The sequence below is a fragment of the Triturus cristatus genome, chromosome 2_1 (genome assembly GCF_964204655.1).
Source record: "Triturus cristatus chromosome 2_1, aTriCri1.1, whole genome shotgun sequence".
NCBI classification, from domain to species: Eukaryota; Metazoa; Chordata; class Amphibia; order Caudata; family Salamandridae; genus Triturus; species Triturus cristatus.
Window position 1 is genome coordinate 1074128563 of NC_140581.1, and position 24888 is coordinate 1074153450.

General features: G+C 45.3%; 1 protein-coding gene across 2 annotated transcripts in view; it reads right to left on the reverse strand.

The window, feature by feature from the left end:
- Positions 1 to 24888, reverse strand: part of AP1AR (adaptor related protein complex 1 associated regulatory protein) — a 202273-nt gene that overhangs the window by 25626 nt on the left and 151759 nt on the right. For both annotated transcript variants that reach the window (XM_085636195.1, XM_085636202.1), the window contains one exon: positions 15540 to 15668. In XM_085636195.1, coding sequence (XP_085492321.1) covers positions 15540 to 15668 — 129 coding nt within the window. The remainder of the gene's footprint in view (positions 1 to 15539; positions 15669 to 24888) is intronic.

A 24888-nucleotide genomic window follows, 5' to 3' on the forward strand; every position in this document is an offset into this window, starting at 1 on the left:
CCTGTCCCGTATTGCCTGTCTGGCTTTGGAGTGACAGGGGCTGGGGAGGTGCAGTGGCTCCAGAGAGTTTGGATGAGTCAGCGCTAGGCTGAATAGGCCTGGTCTGCATTTGGAGTGGTGGGAGGAGTAGCACCTGAATATGGGTGTGCCTGCTTTCCACAATGATCACTGTGGTGTGTCTGAGGCCAGGGCTTACACTAACAATGGAGGTGGTTATACACTTGAAAAGGTATTTTTACGTGCCCCCAGAACTGGTTTGGACTGGGCTCAGAGCCCTGTGCCAGGGGGAAGAACAAAGACTTTGTACAGTATAATTATTGGGGCTGTGACCCCATGTCTGTGAGCTTGCTGGGGACTAAAACAGAAGAAGACAGCAAGGACTGATGTGTGCTGGGGGAACTGCCGCTTGGAACTAGCTGATGCATGCTGGGTAGCTGAGAGAAGAGCCCTCTGCTAAGGAGCTCTGCGTGCTGGCCTGCCTGTGCTCCTTTTCTCTACCCCTGTGCTGGGGAAATTATAGCACTGGTGTAGGGCTTTCACAGGAAAGGAGTGGTACCAAACCCTACAGTGGTCTTATAAATTTACTCGTAACGCAAGGTTCAAATTTACTCAATTTAATTACTTATATTTTACGTATCTCACCACATAGACTGAATGTTATGCTCCATGTCACTGACATGAGCTGCCCTTGGTGTGCTCGGGGTGATGTGGGCTCTTTACACATGGTGTGGAGCTGCCCAGTCATGGAGCATTTCTGGGCGCAGCTGGTGACGAACCTGGAATGTACCAGAGGTCGTCTCCAGCTCTGTACAGCAGAGATCTGCCTGCTTGGCTTGTACAAAAGGCAGCCAGAAAATGAAGCGGGCAACAGTTCCTAGACCTAGCCCAGGGGATACCCTGTTGAAGCATAGGACACGCCCCCTGACGAGGACACGCCCACAAACATCGCAGTATAAAGGCGCCGCTGACTACAAGCGACCCCACAACCATTTCGTGTCTCCTGAGGCGGAAGCCGGGAGCTAGGCCAGAAACTTTTAAATATTGAGAGTCACTTTAAAAATTGTATTTTAGCACTATTATCTGTCACTCGCCTACCTTCATTGACGCTTTTGATGCACCCGTGCAGCCGATATAAACGCTGACTCGGAGTCACAAAGCACAGAAAGGCTTCCCCCGCCGTCACCGGCGCGAAGCTCGGACACGCCCCCTGACGAGGACACGCCCCCCTCTTTCTCGCTTTCCTGTCCATAAAATAATGTGTCATTTCCGGACGCGCAGCGGACGGGCGCAGCGGGCGCGCCTAAGGCAAGCCCGTCTGTGCCCGTCCGTGCCTCGGCCGGGCCCAGGGCCTATCATGCTGCCCTATCTAAGGTATGTACCAACCATATACCTACCTATACAAGAGATCAAATACTTGCCCTCAATCATAATAAAAATCACTGTCACAACATGATCAATGTCGAAAAGTGGTTAGGACCTGTATGTTGTCATATCTGTAGAACACTCCTCAACCCGGAAATACAATCACCCATTATGAAAAACGCGACCGCTCTCCGAGGAGCCCTGATCAATGCAAGGTCAATATGTAAAAATGGCCAGCACATATTTGACCTTATTACAGAGAATAACATTGACCTACTATTCATAACGGAAACCTGGCTTAAACCATGGTGCAACCCAATCATAACTGAAACTGTTCCCCAAGGATACCTCATTCAGAGGACCGATAGACAGGAACTGAGAGGAGGTGGACTAGCCATTATCCACCGCGAATCACTGAAATGCTCGACGTTCGAACTCTCGGACGTAAAAGGGGCAGAAAGTATGGGATTCTGCTTTCAGATCAATGAGGAGAACACTTTCGTGGGAGCCTTAATCTATCGCCCCCAGGGCTCGAAAAATCTGAAAAATGGTACTAGTCCTGCAGGTCTAGTACCTTCAAAAATCTCCTCGACCTAACTTCACCCTACTTGACCTCCGTCTCTGAGAGCGGAGCAAATGTGACAAGTTAACAAGATTTAAAGCCATCTTTATTGCTCATTAGCTTTGTGAGCAATTAAAATGCCTTTAAATCTTGTTAACTTGTCACATTTGCTCCGTTTTTAAAGACAGAGGATAAAAGTTAGTTTGTTTTCCTACTCGCCAGAAAGGGCGAGTAGGACCTAAAAATAGCTTGTCCTCATTAATTCTACCTCGCATATGCGAGCGGGCGAGTGGATTTGTCGAGCCCTGGCCCCCCAGGACCTCAAAACGGCATCTTTGAAAGCTTCGAAGATGCACTTAGCACCTTAACCCTGAAATATGCCAATTTCACAGTCTTAGGCAATCTAAATTTTCACCTAGACAAGCTCAACGACCCCAATACAATATGGCTTAATGACTTAACTGATATACTGGGGCTGGAAATACTGACTAAAATGCCCACACACAAAGCAGGCCATATATTAGACTGTATTTGTACCAACATCAAAACCTTAACTGTCGAAACCCCCCACATCCAAACATGTACGGATCACTGGTTAATCCCTTTCAAACTTACAACCAAAAAGAAAAGTCCGAACACTGCCAACCTAAAAATCGACTTCTCGACACAGAAAGATTGGAAAAAACTTGCAAACTCACCTAATCTGCACCACATCGCAGAGGAATCTAAACCGTCCATTACAGGATGTACTGAATCCGATTATAATAACTTCTGTAAATGGGTCACAGATTTCTGTGGTCCTGCAAATTCAGGAAAATTACGGAAAAAACAAAATAAAAAATCTGCACCCTGGTTCTCCCCCGTTCTAAAAAACAAACGTACTGAGGTCAGATCCCTTGAAAAGAAATGGCGCCATAACTATGATGTTACGGAAGCTCTCGCCTATAAAACCGCTAGGAAACAATATCATTTTATGATAAAAAATGCCAAAAAAGACCATTTCCTAGAAGCCATCAATTTATCCAATAACAAACAGAAGGAAATTTTCAAAATAGTTGACGAGTTCATGAATCCCAGAATCCTCGGGCAGGAGATACCACCGTCATTAACACTTTGTAATTCCATAGCAAACTACTTTGAAATGAAAATACTAAATATCACCAAAGATTTCCCAGATCTTTCAGAACCCCCCGCTTTTGAAAATCTACAATTATCCAACAGTATACCTCAGCTAAATAACTTTGCCCCCATTAGCCTCGATGAAACTCGACAAGCTATCCTCTCATGTAAATCAGGCTCCCCTTTTGATCCATGCCCCCCACTGCTGCTCCACATGTTAGTAGACATGGTAAACCCAATTATAAATTCCATCATAAATTCCTCTCTAGCCACTGCCGTCATTCCATCTGAATGGAAGCGTGCTGCTGTAAAACCGCTACAGAAAAAGCCCCTAGCTGATCCCACCACACTCTCTAACCTTCGCCCAATCTCGCTGCTTCCACTGCTATTCAAACTGACTGAAGCAGCAGTAAACAAACAGCTGACTAAACACCTGGAGGAAAATCACCTCTTACACCCTAACCAGGCAGGTTTTAGGGCAAAACACTCCACAGAGTCAGCCCTTCTACATACTGTAGAGACACTTAAGATGGCACTGGATCAAGGAAAAAAGGCTGTCCTGATCCTGCTCGATCTATCGGCGGCCTTTGATACGGTTTCACACCCCGTATTAATTGGCCGCCTGGCAGAATCAGGACTAACAGGAACCGCTTTCAAATGGCTGAAAAATTTTCTAAGCCATAGAAAACAAATCACCATATTAGGAAGCTACTGTTCAGAGGAAAAAACTTTAACAACAGGGGTACCACAAGGCTCAAGCTTGAGCCCGGTCCTTTTTAACCTTTATATGTCCCCTTTGATTGAACTGATTACATCATTCAACATCAGTACAATATCTTACGCGGATGATACCCAACTCATCCTTGTATTGGACAACAACTCAACTAAAGCAGAAGAAAATCTGAGAGATTGTCTCACCGCAACCTTTGAATGGATGAGAACTCACCACCTTAAATGCAATTCAGGCAAGACTGAGATCCTCCCTTTTGGTCAGAATAACCTCTTTTCCCCTAACAACTGGTGGCCCCAAGACGCTGAAGTTCCACCTAATACCATCACGTCAGCCCGCAACCTCGGGATAAGGTTTGATGAAGCCCTATCCTTCAAAAAACAAGCAGGGACGGTGGCAGGGTCCTGTTTCAACATTATTAGAGGCCTCAGAAGGTTCTTTGACCTCCTCCCCCTGACAGCCAGAAAAACGGTAGCAGTAGCCCTCATTACATCGCGGCTAGATTACTGCAACAGCATCTATGCAGGTTCCAACAAAGCTGTCTTACACAAATTGCAGATGGTTCAGAATGCTGCTGCCCGCTTAGTGCTAAGACTACCCAGGAAATCATCTGCATCCATGGCACTCAAAACCCTGCACTGGTTACCCATTCATAAGAGAGTTTTATTTAAAATCCTACTCATCACTTTCAGAGCTTACCACCAGTCGGGCCCCTCATACCTATCCCAAAGGTTTGGAAGATACACTCCCTCCAGGTCACTCAGATCATCCAACTTAAACCTATTAGCTGTCCCCAAATTCAGACTGACCACAAAAGGTGGAAAATCCATCGGAGTGCTAGGAGCTAGAGCCTGGAACAAGCTCCCACCCCAGATGCGTCTGATTCATTCAGAGAATCTGTTCCGAAAAGCCCTTAAAACATGGATTTTTAAGGCCACTGACACACTATGTCTAGCGTTAATCTAATTTAATATCACTCACCTTCTCTGTATTAAGTACTTCTCCACTTTCCTTTATGTTTTCGGACAACTCTCCCTCCCTTCTCACCTATGACACGTGATGTTTCTAGCGCCAAGATGCTCCATGGAGTGTAAGTTGCGCTTTATAAAAGCCAATTCATCAATTCATCACTAGAAATCACCTCATGGCCCCCTCATAGCAGATGCGGACAGAGGTACAAACATAGGATTCAGCAAAAGGAGATGCACTACAGGCTGAAGAATCCAGAGGTCTGCACAGAAAACCCATTGCATCCCTATACAGGAGGTGGGGGCTAGCGTTTTAGGCCAGTACCCTTAGAACGAGAGAAACTAGGAAAATGCCTTACCATGCTAATGGAGGGAGTTAGCACACTACTGAATTTGATAGTCATTTGTAGCCATTGCGACTTTCTCCGAGCAACCCTTCTCTCATTGTACGTTACACTCCTTGATAACAGGTGGCATCAAAAAGCAGGTTATAATGTTCTAAAACAGTGGATCCCAAACTGTGGTCCAGGGACCTCCAGGGGCTCGTGACACATTCCCAGGGGATCTGCAGGCAGCAGTTTTAAAAGCACTGCAAAATTCCTTGCATAATCAGCAGTTTTAAGGCAACAATAAGAGAGTCAAGATAACTCCGGTGATTAATGCCTGCTTTAGAAAGATGCGAGTTTTGTCCAGGGCAGCTTTGACTCATCTAAGGCAGCCCAGATGGTTAATATGTCTGCTGCAAAGAACGTGTACCATGCATTTAAAAAAATATGTATTTTATGTGCATAACTCAGTGGGTTACTGCTTTTGTCACAGAAATTCAGTTGTTAATGTGCAGTTCATAAGTTACAATCGTAATGTAGCACAGTGAGCTATGAATTGCCATCAAAGAGCTGGATGCAACCTGCATGGTGCAAGTTAGTAAGTTATGTTTATTCCCTGTCTTTCATTAGCCTGATGCTTCTAAAAAAGATTTGTTTGGGTAGAAAGAAATTCCCAATATTAAAAGTCAATGCTAACCACTGTGTTATGGTTCTGAATCCTGAGTTTGTGCTTCTCCAGACCAAGCACTCTTAAAAAACGCCTACCAGTATGGATGACATGTGAATCCTACACCTTGTAGTCCACTTTGCCTTCCATAACATTTTATATACACTGATTTACACACATATGATTCATTGTCTGTGCATGTGTGTGATGTAAAGTGCTTTGACAAACTGCACTGGTATGAGAGGTGTTATAAAACAAATGACATACATGTGATAGGCTATGGAGAGAGAAGCGGCACTGTTGGAAGGCGACAGAGAGGGAATCATTGAAGAGCCGCAACAAAGATTGTCCGATCCTGCTGCACATTAAGGTCGTCATTTACTATGCTTTAAAAGCTAATACAATTCAATATATAATGACAAATGTGTTGTAGAATGCACCATTGGGGGACAGCCCCCCAAAAGCCCCCTTTGTAGTGGTCAGGCTCACTCGCTACACTTGGTATGCACCGTACGGTGGATGGTCGGGGTTCCCAGTCCGGACCTGGCACGAGCAGGAGCCTCGTACCGCAAAATAAAACCAAACATTGAAAAGTTAGTCGCCGAGACTCAGCTCCAACCTTCCTTTTAAAATGTTTAGATTTATGCATTTTTTTTCAATTTAAAATCTTTAGTAATTCGAGTAGTTGTTTGGTGTGCACTTGGTTGTTTTTTTTACCAATTGCTGTTTTAATGTTTGACATTTAATTCGTACAAGTTGCTTGGGGGTCCCCGGCTTCCAGTTGTGACTCAATGGGGATCCTCAGTCAGGAGTCAAAAGGTTAGGAACTCACTGTTCCAGAACAGCCTTACGACAGGCCGAATAAAAAAAAAAATAGTAGCAGAAGTTAAATGTGGAAACATGCAATTTCCACACAAGGTGGCAGCATTTGTTTGGTTTTAGACTTGTATCGCAAATTGTATTGTGAACCTCTCAAAATTCCCATTGAAAACTCTGTAAACCAAAGGAAAATGTAAATATGCAAACAGGTCTATAGTACAGAGCGGACAGAAAAGGAATAACCGATCATGTATTCATTTTCATAATTTGAATCTAGCATTAATAGATCAATGATCTGCCCCACATTCACTACAATGAAGCGGTCGATGGTGCCTTGAAAGCACAGCATGCGAGTTGAAGGGAAAAAACCCTAATAAAACCATGTCCGCAATGTTCTTCATTTACTTTTTGATAGCACATGCAATATGAATTAAGTAAAGAAAAGAACGAGCAAATAATAAAAGAGAAATGGAAGTAGATATTGGCAAATCAGCCCTGGCACTGAAGAGCTCTACTTTTTAGACAAGACCTGCTCATGTAATCCAACAAAATGCAGTCAACCACAGTACCAGACACCCAATGTCTGTCTGAAGAGGTCTGACCCACAGCCTCATGCTGTACGGAGTGGTAGGCGAAAGCAAAATGCTAATTACCATTTAACCGGCCAATAACTGAAGATAGCTAATCCAAAATCCCTCTATGAAACAAGGTGGTTATGCATTTTTATTACTTTAAAAAAAAAAAAAAGATATGGCAGGCTAGAGAACTAGAGCCATCTCTGAGCCAGACAGAAAAAGAGCATGTACTTAATAACATTTTATTTTAAGTTGCTCTCAACATGGAATCTGAAGTGTTCAAACAAATGAAACAGTTCACTGATTCAAAGTCATACTTTTCAATAATTCATGTGGGCGCTAGTGAAGTGCCCTGGATGTCAACTTTTAAATAATTAATACGGTAAGTGGTCCCGCATCTGCGAGAGTAATCCAGCGTTTAAGTTCTTTGCATGAAAGTACACTATTTTATTGGCGTGCCATGCGTCCTCTGAACGTAGACGTGTAATATAATAAAACTGTCGCGGTTCCCAAATGGGAAACGTCCCTCAGGTGCCCTGCCTACGTCCAGAAGGAAATCGACTTCAATCAAAGTTCAAAATGTTGCTGCAGAACGTTTTTATTTAAGTCATCATAATCATCATTAGAATTCCATGAATTAATCCAGTCATTCATGTAATAACGTGCATTCATTAAGCATAGTGTAATAAGGTAATAATTTGAGACCAACTCGTACCATACCGACAATCCGATGCACCAAACGGTCAATACAGCACAATGGCGGCTAGGGCTGGAGTTGACAATATATATTCAGCACATATGCCTCTTAATAACAAGCCATCCTTTCTCCCAAAGCTAGATCATGGATTTACACGTCAACTGAGAGGGGTGGACATACGTTCTGTAGGACAACTATTCAAAGAGCACATTTCTCACCCTGAATCATTTCTTTGCAGACAGACACCACACTGTTAGATGTCTGACTATATGTGATGAAGACATGCAGCCAAGGCTCTGTGGCCACTTTCCCTGCTGAACCGCTTGACTACCACCCACTTGCCTATCTTATCCAAAACCCAGACTGAACGCATAGTTTTCTCCTTGTACACATTATACATGGACATGCGCACAATCACTGATAACAGAGCATTCGAGAAGTGAAGGGTAGATCTTGAGCAGGATATAGGTGCTAATGTATGGCGATACTGCTGCTCCCAAATTAAACTCAATAGATCAGTTGCAGGCACAAGCTACTCCCCTTTAAGATCCTTAACAGACTGTTTTGCAGGCCACAACACTTAATTATAATAGACCTGGACAGCATGACGCAATGCCCCAGATGCCCCCGCGATCCTGCAGGCTTTTTGCACCTCGCGTGGGAATACTTGCCAATCCTGGGAAGACATTTTTAAAACTATAACCGAGATAGTAGACACCACTTTCGAATGCACCCCCATTGCTGGCCCTAATGGGATACAAAAAACATGTACCGAAATGGGGAACAAGAAAGAATGATCAGACAAAGCATCATGTGGTGTGCTGACCACATCTAATCTGGGGCCGATATGGATTTCCTACCTCAGGACAGGGTGATCTGTTCCTGGGCCGGTAGACATACGTTTTCCAGTGGCCATGGGGCACTTAATCTATGTCATGTTAATAGGAACGATTCAAAGCTAATGCTCGCCATCTCAGAGACGTAACTGGCCCAGTAACAGCGGACTCTGTCGTGAGGTAGGCTATCTATATCGGCCCTAGGTTAAATGTGTGCTCTCTTCTAGAGCTTGGGTGCCTTTATGTAGTTGGACCCATGGGCTACTGTCCATCTAGCTAATCGTCAATGTATTTTTATAATACTTGGTGGATAGATGCGCAAGTATGTTATATTACTATATTACTTTTCCCTAAACTCACTTTGGTGATAGGACTATACCAGACAGTAATAGCGTGTCTGGCATGTTTACTTGGTTTAACTCCTTTTTTCACTTTATTTCCTTTTTACCCTTACTTGGTTCCTTTCCAGTCAAATTTTTCGGTGCAAAATATAAACTAGGTTTGGGACTGTCTTCTGTTCCACTCAGGGTGGAATTCTACACATCTTCTTTCATGTATGAAACACCAAGAAGTTAACTAACATTCTGGGTTTTTGCTTAGTAGGATTCCCTCCTATTTTAAATTAGTTAATCTATGTTTATATCCATATTCATTGACCGAGTGACTATTTCATTTGTAGGGTTGTTCATCTTCTGTTTTTTCCCCTGTTGTCCATTCCACATTGAATCTTCGAAAATCTCTTATGAGTGCCCTGATGAAGGTGTAACCCATATGGTGGTGGTCACCGAAATGCGCGTCGGCGCAGGTTACAACAGGAGTACCAGGACCTCAATTTTCAAATGGGAAGTCTACTTTAATGAACATAATATTTGACAGATATTGAGTAAGACATCTGAACTATATCAACTAGTTCTATATTAATATATCTAAAAAACAATGTGTCCAGCCAATATTGCAAAACATGAAATGTTCAATCGCTCCCCTGTATTCTGAGTTATTGTTTTTTGCTCCTGTTTTTCTATATTTTTACCTACATGTGTATTGTGGATACCAAAGAAGATATGCTTTATATTGTGTGTTAGGCATTAGTAGTATGTGTATGGTTTGAGGGATTTTTGGTGTGAGGAGGTTTGCATGAGGAGTTTTAATGTAATGTGTTAGGGGGACGAAGATTAGAGCTGTGTGTTACTCATTGAGTATAAGTTCTGTTTCCTTTGTATTCATTGAATATGTTTACACGGGAAACCTGGATGCATTTAATTTAATTTTGTATTAAATACGTATAAATTCATGCACTACTATTTTTATCATCTATATCTTTCTGATTTTTGTGGCTTGGTCATATTGTGACTATTAGTCCAGACAGTAGCGAGATGTTCCGCTTCGAGTCATCAGTGGCAGGGTGGTTCCATTCTGGTTCATTTGCGTCCTAATTATTACCCCATGTCCCCTGCCAATAAAGTACTTCAGGGACTCTCTTTCTGTTGATGAGGTAGGACAAAGTGTAACCCACTACAGATACACGAAAATACCTTCTTATGTTGGCTTCTGCAAGTGCCAAGTTCGACCCCGGTCTATAGTATACACAAAGAACTTAGCACCGAGTATATGGAAGATGCCATTAACCTTAACACACTAACTAGGTGGCACAGTATTTGGATGAAACGAGGCACCAAGTTCACTAGGGATATTAGAAGGGATTTGGTGGGACTTGATCATCACGAAAAAATACATGGCTCCAGTATGTAAATGGATTATTACAAGAACTGGGGGAAACCCTTACCATTCTAGACCCACGCAATATTCTACAGTCTAGTAAAAAGGAAATACGATCTATTTTCCTATGGAAAAGAGGTCATTAGAGTGTCCCAGGAAAGAAGCAAGCCCACAGTGGGTAGATATTGCATGAGGTTATCCCAACAGGGGATCCAAGGATACTTGGTAAATGTGATTAACACGCAGGATAGATTCATGTTAACTAGATTACGCCTGGAACTGCTTTACCATCTAGTGGCTTTCCCCAAATCAGATTCGTGGTCTTTGAATCTCCTAAGGTTCCCCTGTAATGGAAAAGCCAGACAAACGACAACTCCTTTCTTGTTGTTCTGCAAATTCTATAAAGGGAGGAGATCTTGCACATAAAGTCCCCTTTTTTTGACGCAAGGAGACCTTCAATTTCTTAACAAACCTGTCCAACACCCAATTATGTGGTACAATTATGTTAACATAAAGAAGCCCAATCGAAGACTTAAATCATTGAGACATTTAGATTGCCTAAGTTACGAGCACCTGGTAGCACCTTATAGAGTAAATCAATGAAATCTAAACCTTGAACCAGTAGGATTGTTTATGCACAGGAAATCTCCTGATTTTTCCCCTTTTGTACTTTGGAACCCTGAATATATGTTGAGAGCCTTTTCTTTAAAACTAATTGTGCTTTTAATAGAGGGATAGTTTAAAATTAGTACAAAAGGAATCTGTGATTATATAGCAATATTTACTTTGTTCTTTTGTACTACGACTTTGCACTGAATGATTTGGTCTCTGTTTTTTAATTGTTTTTAAAATGTGAATATTTGTATTGTAATCCTCTGCACTGTATTATTGGTTTTATTTAAACCAACGTATGTTGTAATATTATGTGATTTTTAAACTGTTTTTAGTCTGCTTTTATAGATTGCTATATAAATCCGAATAAAGACTTTGAATTTGACAGTGCGTTACCACATCATGCTTCAGTGATCTATATTAAAAGTGAGTTTTGATCATGCACTGAGAAATACTCCTGCCTTGATGACAATGCTTTTAGTGAATTAGTGAAACGGCAACTCAGTGATCATGTGGGTAGATGCTTATTGTACATGGAGCAAACGTTTAGTCTATTTAATCAAACAAAATATTTTTTTTGTACAGCAGAAATACTGAACTCACATATTTGAAGGTGCTCCTAAATAAGAATAATAAAGTTAACGGGGGCATTGTAAAATAAAATATTTGCATAGTATCACAAAATTTGAAACCAGTTTACAGGTCAAGTACATTACAGTTAGTTCAAGTAGATTATTCAAAATACTAGACCTGCATGATTTTGCGATGCCTGCCCAAAATAGGACAAAGGCCTCTTTCCTTCTTTGGCACGAGGAAATAGTGGCAGTAGCACCCCATGTATATTTTGGAGGTTGGCACCCTCTAAATGGCCTCTTTGTACAGTAGAGCTCGCATCTCTTGGATACGTGCTACTCTTAGAGCCAATCTGACATGGTTAGAAGCTGTGATGAGTCGGAAATAAAAGGAAGGGTATAGCCCTGGAGGACAATCTGGAGGACCCATCTCGGATGTCCTGCCAACCGGAGAGAAAATGTCAGTCTGCCTCCTATCGAGTGGTTGTGAGCAGCTAAGGGCAAACTAAAGCAGTTTGTAGGCCAATGCCAGAAGGAAGGGTGTTAGAGAAGGTTGGAGTCCCTGGTGACATGCACGTTGTCTGCATGATCCTTGTCCCCGGCTACCAAAGGACCTGAGGTCACCGTAGTTTGGGTGACGTGACTTGGCATTGTCTATATGCAAAAACTCTGCAGTAACCTTGGAAAGACCAACACTGATGAGGGTATTGCCTGGCAGGGTTCAGTAGTCACATATTATATACCGTGGCCAGACTTTCCTTGACATGCTCTGCTGCAGAAAAAAGATTTTTTACCAAAAAGGCAGGATCTATCAAAAGGAGCACCCATGAGGGATGTCTGTACATCACAACGGAGCATCCTACTACGTCTGACTACTCGTCTCAAGCAATCGGTAATGTCCAGATTGTGGAAATCACATATTTAGCTGCATCTTGAATGGGTTGAGCCAAGGATTTCCTAAACTCTTTGAAAACCGCTGGCAGGATCTCGCTGACCATGGTCCAGATGACATGCATGTAACGGCCTAGTAGATAACCAGCACTGAATGTCCTAAAGTCTAGATTGGCCGAAAAAAACAAGCGTTTCCCAAAAGCCTGAATCCCTGTCGTGTGGGTGGGGGGCAAGATGGGGTGCAGGAGGTTGTGGGGAACAAATTAGGATTCATGTTGCTGGTGGAAGCTTGGACCAACAAACTCTCAGGAGTAGGATGCTGTGTAGGAAAATCAGGGTCGCCAGGCGTTTGGCCACCTGCCTGATCACTTACGGGCGAGAGTATGGTTTAGCCCAAGTGCCCATAAGGATGTTGGTGAGGACTTCACTGAGCTGTAATAAATGCTCAGAGAAGTAGGCCTAGGCTGCCGAAGAACTTCAGTAAGCACATTTGTTTAACCTCAATAGAGGGAAATTGTAGAGTCAGGACCTCAGCCGCACGTCTGATGACTACTACAAAGGAAGCACACTCTTCCATTAGCAACCCAAGGGAAGAAATCAACTATGTATCATGGGAAATATCAAGACCACAGGCTTCTTGTAACTACATATGAAGACCGTCATCATAATGTAAGGCAATTCATCCCCATCATCTCCACGGTCATCTCCAAGTGGTGGCAAACTCTGGTCAGAGTCAGAACCAAAAAGCTGGTGGAGCAACGGAGGATGTCTCTGTGGTACAGGAAGGGTTCTGTCTGAACCAGATTGTAATGGAACTGTGTGCACTGGAATGAATTCAAGACACAACGGCTGTTGAGGGGGAGTCAGCTTGGGGTTGGACACTGGAGACCGGAGTGGGTTCATTTACAGAGACATCGGACCAGCGTCGACAAAGAAGGGATGAGCCCAGGTCTTGAGGTCGGAAAGATACTCTACCAGTTAGTGTTGAATCCGAGGTGGGTTCCAGGGGTCAGACTGTGTCGAGGATAGGTCCTCCAGCAGTGACCAGACTGGAAGCCCTGTGGAACCTTGGGGCACAAAGGCATGCCTGAGGTAGTGATAAGAGACCAACCAATGTGCAGCATGGTCTCCACAAAGGCCCTGACCTGCTGCGGTGTTGGCGAAGACCCAGGGAACTTGGGCGAATTAGGATCAACTGTGGGATCGCCTCCTCAATTGGAAGTGAGATCGAGAGGCAGTATGATGCCCTTGCGACTTCTCTTTAGCTAGAGTGTAGAGGGATGAGGTGGAGTCCTGTTTCATCTTCCTGTGTTTTGATTTGGACTACTACTTACAGGATGACCTCAACTGCAAACAGGACCTGCTGTGGGATCCACCTCGAGATCGGGAACAGGTTGATGCCCTCAACTTAGAGCAGGAGTGGGACTTGCAAGGCTTCTTTCGATGTTCTGCGACACTCACCTTCACTTCATGGTCCCGGTTCACCTTCGGGTGCATAAAGGAACATTCCTCACAGGATTTGAATTCGTGCTGATAGCCAAAAACCAGAGGCACACCCTGTTTGCGACAGTAATGGCATGGTTTGAACCCTGTAGTGCTAGGATTTCAGTTTGAAAAACTTGTCAAACTTGCAAATAAAAGGGGGGGGGGGGAGGAGGAAGCTCCAGATCTGCATTGGAAGGCACAGAAAGAAAGGAGCGGACTTTGGCACACTGTCATTTCCGTCACGGAACAAAGTCTTCCTAAAGCTGCACAGCCAAACCTAGCGGCAAACAGGACAGTCAAGAAAAATTCCACATTCACTTTGGGGCCTGGGGAATATTCTAAAGGTGAGGAACATGCAGCTTAAAGTATCTTTAGAACGGTTAATTACAGATTAACTTAAATGATGCTTTACTGTTTCTTTTTCTATCAGTGCTTGGAACAACACTCACTCTGTGGAGATGTGGCAGAGTGGAAGATGGCAGCTTTTAGAAAGCTGATGGCAGAAATGAGGTGAGTGAAAGTGGTGGCTGGGGAAGCAAATGCCCAGGATCAGGCAGATTAGGCCTGTAATAGGGAAGAGGTGGAGGAAGCTTTTTAGAGGGACTTTGGTAGCGTATGCCAATACATCGATTATTGCCAAGGGCAGGCCCACAACAATGGCAAAGGTTTTTTTGGGTCGTTCCCATTTACCTTGCAAAGCTGCATGAAACTTACATCATCTGCAAGCCACCAGCCACAATACACAGAGATGTGAATATGGAATGGCCTGTAAATGCAGGGCTGAAAATGTATGATGAAAATATGGTGTTTTTAATGGCAAAAATAGAAGTTGCTGGTGTAAAGCTTTACATGGAGAAACAGACCATGAGAAAAAGAGAATTTGCCTTTCACCCAAAATTACAAGCAGCGAAACCTGCAAACCTAAAGCATCATAGCAGCCTCAACTACTTAGCAACTTATGGCATTTCTGTCTTACAATAGCTCTTGAATTCGTTTTTTTCCTAAGTCCTAATTTCTCTATAAATATTTTCACTTCTAGAGAGATGAGCACATAAAATGTGAACCTGTACCATTTCTGCTATTTAAGAGTTAAGTTCATACTTTTTAAAAAATATTTACGGAATGTCGAGGGAGCACCAGGACATATGAGGAAAATACATGGCATATGTTAGGACCATTTGGCTATATAAGCAGTATATCTTACATATTAGGGCAGTAGCCTGGCTTGTTTAATTGTGCACTGAATGGTCGCTGATGTGAATTGTCTTTGTATGCATGTTGCCTGCGTTTACGTATCTTCTTTGTCTGTGCTTATGTTATCAATATGTGTCTGTTGTCTGTGTGCACAAGCCTAAGTGCATAATACACTATAGCAAATAACTTTGGGCCTAATTTATATGTTGGTGGAAAGGGTACTCCATTGCAGTGGCAGGTAAAAACACAAGTTTTACTTGATTTGGATGTTCAAAACCTAAACCTGGATGACACATCTGCAGCTTGTTTAAGCTGAATGACAGCACAACAGATCAACAAGCCAGCTTTAGCTAGCTGCATATTAACACAGCGAGGTTACATGAAAAGAAGGAAAATAAATAAGCATACCCTCTTCATCTTCCCACTCTAGATCCAGAGAAGTGCTGTCATCGTTTCCACTTGTAGATTTGGTTTTGGTAGTTAGGTCACAGCTGCTTTCGGTGTTTGGTGTCAGCGCGTTGGTTTCCGATGAAAGCCCTAGATCAAGCAAAAAAATTTAACAGATTTTTTTCCACACAGATCCTTTCCAACTAATTGTTTTCATTGTTAAACTATTTACATTTTTGATTTAAGAAGGATTACCTAATCGTCTACCATAAATTCCTATTTACGGGAGACCAGCACATTTCTTTTTTTTAAAACTCTTTTTATTAACAAAGCTCGAGAGACCATACCATACAAAAGCATTGTCATAAATACATCAGGAATCAAACAGAGAATCGATGGCATTATGTTCATGAATAAAGCGGGCAGATGTGCTACCTCCTGACACATCTCTAGTCCCCCGCTCCCAGCCGTCTATACCTTCGCCACGGCATCCACACTTTTCCCCATTTTTTGACACATCCCCTACTTTTCTTCACTGTTTCTTTGGCCCTCTGGCACCAATCAAGATCTCGTTTCCACTCCTCCACCTGCGGGGGTGAAGGTGCCCTCCAGCTCCTGGCAATATTGCGCTTTGCCACACCCACCGACAGAGCCAGACAAATTCCCATTTATCTGGACCAGTCCGCATCGCCTCGAATCATTAATAAAAGCCCTTTCAGTTCTGCACTCCCACCACCTCTGTCATAATGTACGTGACTCCCTGCGAGAATCGGGACACCTCGGGACAATCCCACAGAATGTGCATAAAGGTCCCCTCCTCCCCGCATCCCCTTACGTACAGCGCTCAGTGCCCTACCCCAGGAGTATTGGTGTGCACGCGGATAGTATGTGCGATGAAGGGACTTGAGCTGTACTAGGCGAAATCTGGAGCATATGGAAACCTCTCTAGGGCTTTTAATCGTCTCCTGCCAGTCCTCGTCATCTATGGCCTGTAGATCCTTGACCCAGGCTTCTCTGAGTGTTGAGAGGGTCTGGTATGTTGTTAATCAATTTACGATAAATTGTGGAGGTTGGTTTGTCCCTAATGGGATCCAGCAGTATCCTATCTTCAAACGGGGGAGTAGTCTGGAATGGAAAGTCCACCGTGTCCATGTGTGCGCAGAGAGTGCAAGAGTCTCAAATGCGGGTACCTGTGCTATTGATGCAAATCATACTCTTTTTGGATATATTCAAACGCACAGGGAGAATCCCCCTTCCACACATCCCCCAGATATTCTATTTCTATTAATTTCCATCTTTTAAAGCCAGACAGCGCAGCCACTTCACTTAAAAGGTCACCCACCCACAGCAGGGTCTTGCCTGGATCATCGATTTTGACCAGTTGATATTGTATCCAGACTAGCTACCAAAAAGCTCAAAAATATGAAGCACTTGCGCTAGAGTAGTAGGGTCGTGTCAGGTACAGAACAATATCATCAGCGTACAGGAAGATACGCTCCTCCCATCCCCCTGGCGCCCGCATTCCCCAGATCATAGGATCTCTCCTGACTCAGTGAGCCAGTGGTTCCAGCGCAAGACAAGAGCAAACAGGAGCGGGGAGAGGGGGCACCCCTGCCAAGTGCCTCTCTGTAGCTGGAAGGATCTAGACATAGCTCAGTTCACTTGCACCTGCGCCGTAGGCCTCTCGTACAGGTGTCTGACCCAGCCGCAACAAGTGAGGCCAAAACCCAACCTCTGCAGGACCATAAATAGGTATGGCCATTCGATGCTGTCAAAAGCCATTGAGGCATCCAGCGCCATCAATGCCGTCTGTTGAGTCTCGTTGCCACTAGTCATGTGCAGCACCCCGTACAGTCTCCGTAGGTTGTGTCAGGTACTTCTACCGGGCATGAACCCAGATTGGTCCACGTGCACCAGGTCTGCAATCACAGATACCAGCCTGTCCGCCAAGGACTTTGCCAAGACCTTGGCCTCCACATTAATAAGCGAAATAGGACGGTAGGAACTGCACTGATCAGCTGGCTTTTCATCTTTATACTATCATTGCTGCCCTTTGGTCTGCCGGCAGGTGTCCCAAGTCGCGCGCCTCAAGCAGCATTTCTCTGAGCGGAGGGAGTATGATCATGGCCATTGGGACCCAAGGCCTTCCCCGATTTAAGGGAGCCCAATGCTTACATTTCTTTTTTTTTTTTTTTTTAAAAACCTTTATTTGTGCATAGTAAAAGAACAAATACGGGCCTACAACCATCCGGCCGGCCACAATACGGTGAAGCACGGAGTCAAACATTACATCCCTTGTGCATCAATGGTCAAGCGTGCAACGATTCAAGAGGTATACACTGGAGAAATCCTTGACACCAGGGGAAGGAGAAGTGAAGGTTAATTTTAAGGTTTTTAAAATGATTTTTGCGAGAAAAAAGTCAGTAGAGGATAGAACGAAGGAGATTCGAGTCCGCAAGATGGCTTCACCACACGGGGAAACAGCAGCATCATTAAAACGACCATAGAAAATCTCAGACAGTGAGGCGGTGCAGTTAGACAACAGGATAGTTACATGAGTAAATACGCACCCCTCCAAAGCCGCCCCCACTCAATTCACCCCACCCCCGGACCCCGAATCGAACCAAGTATAGCACAGAGACATAGAAGAAAAAGGCCCATAGAACTAAAAAGAAACAGTGAATTACCCCCCCACCCTACACCAATGCGGAGGCTACGGCCTGCCCCCCCCCCCCAGCATAGTGCCTGTCGCCCAATGAACCCGAAATATAGACAAGAGAGAAAGTAGGAAAAGAATAAAGAAAATAAGAAAACAAAGAAGAAAGGAAAGCGGGGAGGAGCCCACGTAACCTCAGAGCGCCCGGAACCACCGGCCGGCCACGCCTCCACACACTGAAAACCCACTACACCCAAAAGCGGTCGTGTATAGATAGCATGTCACAGCAATTTAAATGAAGGCAAACAATTTGCGACGAGTGCGCACAACATATGCAAACAGTTCCAGTCCGAGTCCAGTCCATCCGTGAAACCCTGATGATAGAACTCAACCTAGCCCTGGCCCGATCGCGGGCTTAAGATTAGACCAGCCCCCACATGAAGGCCCCGCATCCCGTGCAAACAAAGACAATATGGCCGCTGGGGAAAAGATGGGGAAGTAGAGTCACAAAATGGCCGCCGATCATTTATTGAGGTCCCCTTTTGCACCACATAAAATCCAGACCTGGCCTGTAAAGTACAGGAGTTCCACATAAAAGAAGCCGTAGCCCACCGTGAACGATTCCTCGAGGACGTCAGGTGTCACTCAGCTGGATACTCTTGCGGGCGCGGTGAGGCAGGCAACAACAAAGCAGGCAGCGATGAACGGGGAAGCAAAGTGTCCGCAGTTGAACAGGAGAGCGAGTGATCCTGGGTGCCGGGAAAGCCAGTTGCAGACACCAGTGTAGCACGGTTATACACAGTCATTGCGTCCCCGCAAAAGGACAAAAGCACCGGCTGACCCATGTCTTGTTGATACCAAACGGGGCGCTCACGACCCGCATCCGACAGTATGGAGTCGAACCGCTCACTCAGCGTTTGCAAGCCAGCACACAATTGCAGACGAAAGTCCCGCAGGGCAGCCAGAACGGAGCCGCATGTCAGCGGAAGCTGCGCCCCCACATCGGCAGCACTCCGGGACGGCACCGTGGAGCTAGAGTCTGGTAGAGGGAGGGCGAAGCGGGCAGCGGGCGAGACCAAAGCATCACCCCCCGACAGCGAGCAGGCAATCAACGCCATGTTTTACCGCTGAACGGTGCAGTGGCCAGGGGGGGGTCGTTACAAGGAGGCAATTCCCATCAGGTCTACGCCGCAACAGGTGAAAGCCAACAGTCGCTTCCCCTCCCTCGGGCTCTCTTTGCCGCCGACTAGGCGATAGAAGAGGGGGGTCTGCAGCCTTCCGCAGCGCGGTCCACAGAGCGGGCCAGGAGACCCGCCACTCCGGGGCTTACCCTATAGCTCCAGCCCGTCAGGTGCAGGGTGCAGGAGGTGTCCGGGCGTCTCTCCCCCGGCTCATCAGGCGACAGTCCGTGGTGTGAGGCGGGATCGGGGCCGTGGGGCTCAGGTTTGCGACAGCGGGTCCGGTGACTGCGGAGCTTCCAGGGGGCCGGCCAAGGCCACAATAGAGCAGGGGTCCAGTGCGGAGAACAAAGGCACCAAAAACTCTGGCATCCGGGCGGGCTAAGACTCCGGGAAAGCGGCGGCGCGGTCAGCGCGTCGTCGCACACGGTGCACCTCGAAAATCGGCGAGGATAGGAATCAGGATGATAGTCCGAGGCCAAGGGCCGACGGAGCCGGGCGCTCAAGCGTCTGCTCCGGTCGCCATCTTGGCTCCTCCCCCTCTTTTTTTTTTAATGTTCTATTTATGATAGAAATTTTGAACCAGGAAAATAAACGATAAAAAAATATAAAGCAAACACAAGGAGATGATGGACCGAGTGCTGAAACTTTTCAGGCACTCACCCCCAGTCACAGATCACAGATCTGGGTTGAATCTATCATCGTTCTTTAGCTCACTTCCCCACCCCAGTTCAGACCCAGCCATATGCAAATCAGTCTTGACCCTGTGCCTCATAGGAACAGTCCAGACCGAACTGCCAAGCCAGGTCTTCCGTGGACCAGAAACAACCATCCTGGTACCGGTTTCGGGGTAACATCCCTCATCACCCAGGCTAGGTTGAACCAGTGGAAAAGTAAGCAAGGGACCCATGTCTGGGTACCCTGCCAACTTAGGGGAAACAAAGCAAACACATGGAGATGATGGACGGAGCACTGAAACATTTCAGACACTCGCCCCCAGTCACAGAGCTGGGTTAAATCCATCATCGTTGTTTAGCTCACTTTGCCACCCCAGTGCAGACCCAGCCTTATGCAAATCAGTCTTGACCCTGTGCCTTCTTTCCAAATAATTGTTTTCATTGTTGGACTATTAACATATTTGATTTAAGAAAGGATTACTTAATCCTGTATCATAACCTCTTATTTCCGGGAGACCTGCACATTTCATTTTATTAATGTTTTAGTTATGATAGAAATTTTGAACCAGGAAAACAAATATTACAATAAAAAATATAACCTAAGTGTTATCAAAAGTCTGAGAAAACTCTGTACATGAGAGCATCCCCCATATCACAGAGGCCAGATTTGGACCATTGGGTTCCACATGTACTCGATGCAAACACATTTGGACGTATTCCTTTATTTACACTTACAAGCCTTGCATTGGCCCCAAAACATAAAATGGAAATGAAAAGAGAATATAGGTCAATTCATATACAATTAGTAAAAACAGAGGGTTTGTGGCCTCATTGAACTTTTACTAACAGGGAGTTAGACGATTTGTGGCGGATTTTCAAAGCAAAGTATAAGCACAAAACAAGATTACTTTTCTAGAGATATTACCATACTCAAAAATGCTTTTGAGACTCGGCCCCAACATGAATGTATTTCATTTGTAGTGATGTAATGAGCGACTGTTTTACACTTCTGACCCAAATCTTTTGTGCGGTTGTCTTTGGCCATTCCATTATAAGAATTTTCCTATGATTATGCATTTAAGCATACGTTTAATAAAGCACAGACCTACCTCTATAGAAACTGGGAGCTGTACAAGAAGGTGGATAAAAAAAGGAATAGGAGATGATAGTGAAAGTGGTTGCAGGGGGTGAGATCACAGGCGTGGGCTACAAGGGGGGTTAGTTAAATGCAGATAGTTTAGGGTGAAGGTTACAGACTACCTGGTTGCACAGAAGGATACCAAAGAATGGATGGAGTTTTCACGACCAGGGTGAGGTTTAGGGTAATGATAACATTGAGAGGAGGAAGAGTTCTGGAGACGGCTTTCCAAGTGGGAGGAGAGACCTGTGGGTACTCAGTAACAAAAGGCAGTTTGAAGAGGAGGGACTTTAGCTCTTTCTAGAAGCAGAGCAGTAATGGAACTTGCAAATCAGGACTAGACTGGCATTTACTGCCCTATTTGTTAACACAGTGTTTTGAATAACGGCAATATATCCGTTTATTGGAATAGGTTCAGATCACAAATCGCGCATCAACTGTATTACATGTGAATGCCAACCTCCAAAAAGAATTAGTCATTCTGGCTAATCAAACAACTGAGTGATGAAAAACACTTTGCCAATGCGGAAATCTGCAGGAGACGGCGACCAACAGAGCTTGAAAGGCGAAGAATGAGCAATTTCTTTCAAAAAAGTGCTTTCAGGTCATTGGTATTTTCCACAGGTTGGAATGATTGTGGGTGAACCTTATCCACAGTGGAACTTAACTATTGCTTTCAGTTTATTAGCAACACAAAGAGAAGCAAGCACAACATTCAGCAGACCTGTGGTTTTCTGTCCCATAAAACATAAAAAAATACTTTTCTGGAATTCTTCCATTGGCCTTAATGATGGCCAAGGACCTCTTGGAGTTATCAACCTGAATGCCAACACAGGAAGATAATGAATACAAGAGGAAAGTATCAAAATGTACTTAAAGGTGAAGCTTTGTTTTAGGTTTCAATAACAATACCAAAACTGATGAAGCCAGTTATGTTCATAACTGCGCTGAAGTGCTTAAAATGAAAATCTCTCCTGGTGGGATGGGTACATGTGGTGCATGTTCGGTCTACTCTCAGTGGGAATGCTGTATGTGGATGCTTAGTGTGAGAAGCTGGCTTAGTATATGGTGCACACTTATGTAAGAGGGCACCCTGCACTAATCCAGACAACCCTTATGTTGATTTCAGTGGTCTTCGACAACCTTGGAAAGCTCTCTAAGTGGTAGCTGTGGAGAGCAGTCTTCAGGCTTAGTCCAGAAGGAGTGTAAAGCAGCTTGTTTTACCAGAACATAATCTAATAGGTATAGCTTAAGTGAAAAAGAACCACACATCGTATTTATAAAAATAGGTATTTATTATAAGACACTCACTAACACATACAGATACCTCCTAGCCGGAGATATACACAATGACACAATACTTTTCAATAGAAACATGTAAGAAGCAGGAAATACACAGTGGTCACCAGGGGGAAACCAAACCATATACTAAAATAGTGGTATGCGAACCACGACTCTAGTCAAGACTATCTCCAGAAGACGTAGAAGTGCTGGGGATACAAGTAACCACCCGAGGTAAGTAACCAGGAGCCCCATGGAGGCCGTGTGCAGAGTAGGAACATGACCGCGGGTTCAATGCAAGTCAATGGGTAAATCAGGGTTGCTATTTTAAAGAAGGACCCTTCCCAGTGGACCCTGAAGAAACACTGTGGAAGAAAGAAGGTTGAAGAGCCACCCCACCTGTGGATACCCTTGGTACCAAGATACCTACACCAGGGAAACCGGGTGCATAGATGTGAATTGGCATCGGAAACCACCGTCAAAATCAATGGAGGACTTCAGGAAGATGCTGCTGGTGAAGAAGGTAAAAGTATCCGGTGGAACCCAAAGGTGGATTCAAGTTGAGAAGTACCCTCAAGTAGAGGGGACAGAGTCTACGCCACTCAGGAGTGACCCAGAGGAACGGAATATGAATGCCCACCAATGTTGAGTGTTGCAGGGGAGACGACGGTGACCTTGGAGCTGCAGATGTGAGGACCCAGTAATGCTGTGGACGACCAGGAGCGGTTCACGAGCTGTCCCACGTCGGATGTCTAGAGTTGAGGGGTCGGTGCCAGTCGAGAGCACCAACAAACCTTGGCAACTGCAAACGGGGAAAGCAAAGAAGTTGCAGTGTCGTACCCAGCAAGGTCCAGATGACTAACCACAAACAGCGGAGTCAGGGCAGGCCCGAGCAATCATGGGAGCCCACAGTAATTTCATAAGACCCTTAAGAGGATCCACAGGCCGGAGGCACTGGAGTCGCGAGAGGACCTCGAGCAGCTCGCCAAAGATGCAGGCCCACGGTAAAAGTGATGCGCTGAGGACAAGATCTTGGTCGCAGAAGATGCTTGAGGTAGGGGCAATTTGGAGCCCCTAGATCTTGGAGTAAGGAAGCCAACAAGGCTTTGCAACAGCGAGTTGATGGGGTGCACATGGGTTCGGTTCCTGTGGCTCCGACAAGGGATACTGGCCTCAAATTTGGTGAGAGGACAGGGCAGACCTCGAGGGATGTGAAGAACCACCACCTGTGTTGCTGAGCCTTTCGGAGTCCGTGGGAGCCCGGGATCAGCAGACTGGTCAGCTTAGTCACAGTGCCTGCAGATGCATGGAAGTGACTCCTTCAATTCAAGGGAGATTCCTTCAGGTGTCTTGGATGCCCACAGGCCTTGAAAGGTTCCTGTATGGAGCACAGGCATAGACGTTGCAGCGGACTAGCAGGGTGACAAGACCAGGCCAGCAGGAGGAGTCCTAGTTGCAGTCTCGATGCCCAGAGTATAGTCCAGCAAAGTCCAGAGTGCCCAGACGGTTGAAGAAGTGGTGTCTTGAAATGAATCTTATCCCATGACGTTTCTAGGGATCCATCTACAGATAAGCCCTTAAGAACACCAAGGAAAAGGCTGGGACGATTCAGGGTTACCTCCCAGGGGAGGGGTCGGACAGTGGGGAGGATTCTCCCATGTCCTTTGTCCAGTTTCGTGCCAGAGCGGGAGCCAACGGCTCCATGAGCTGGTTTGATCTGGACTATGCAAGGAGGGCACTAAATGTGCCCTTCAAGCAGACTGAATGGCGCTGGCAAGCGATCCCACCCGGCCCCAAAACACTAAACCCTGTCTGGGAGGTGGTCACACCTCCCTGACACAGGATACCTACTGTTCGGCCTTCCACTGCTCAAGCTTGGCTCAGCAGCAGGAGGAGGGCAGAATCGGGTCTATGGTCGGCAGTGGCCATGTTGTGCTGTCTGGGTTTAGAAGACTGGTACCGGGAGCACTGAGGGCCGCCCGGAGGAGCTTTATAGTGCATGGAATCATACCTCCCACACTGTTTGTGGTGTGAGAGGTATGATACCGAACATGACTGGGTTCATTACAGCCAGTTTAGAGATGGTCATCGCGTAATGATGCATGGCCACTCTATGTATCGTAATGGCTGATGCACTAACAACCTCGGAGAATGGACTCCGAAGGTTGTAGGGGTGTCCTGCTCATGCAGGGGCACCCTCGCACTTGGAACAGAGCACCCTGCCTTCAGGATTGGAAGGCCTGCTTTAGGGGTGACTTATAGGTTTTGAGTGCAGTGACTTCAGATATAGTGAAACCTATATCCGTCTTACGGGGTGCTAGCAACAGCTTATACAGGCAGCAATGGCAGGCCTGTAGTTATAGTTTGAGTAATCCCCCCATGGGAGGCATAATTCATGCTTTAGCCCATAAAGGGCCCCTGGTGTACCTATGCCTTGGAT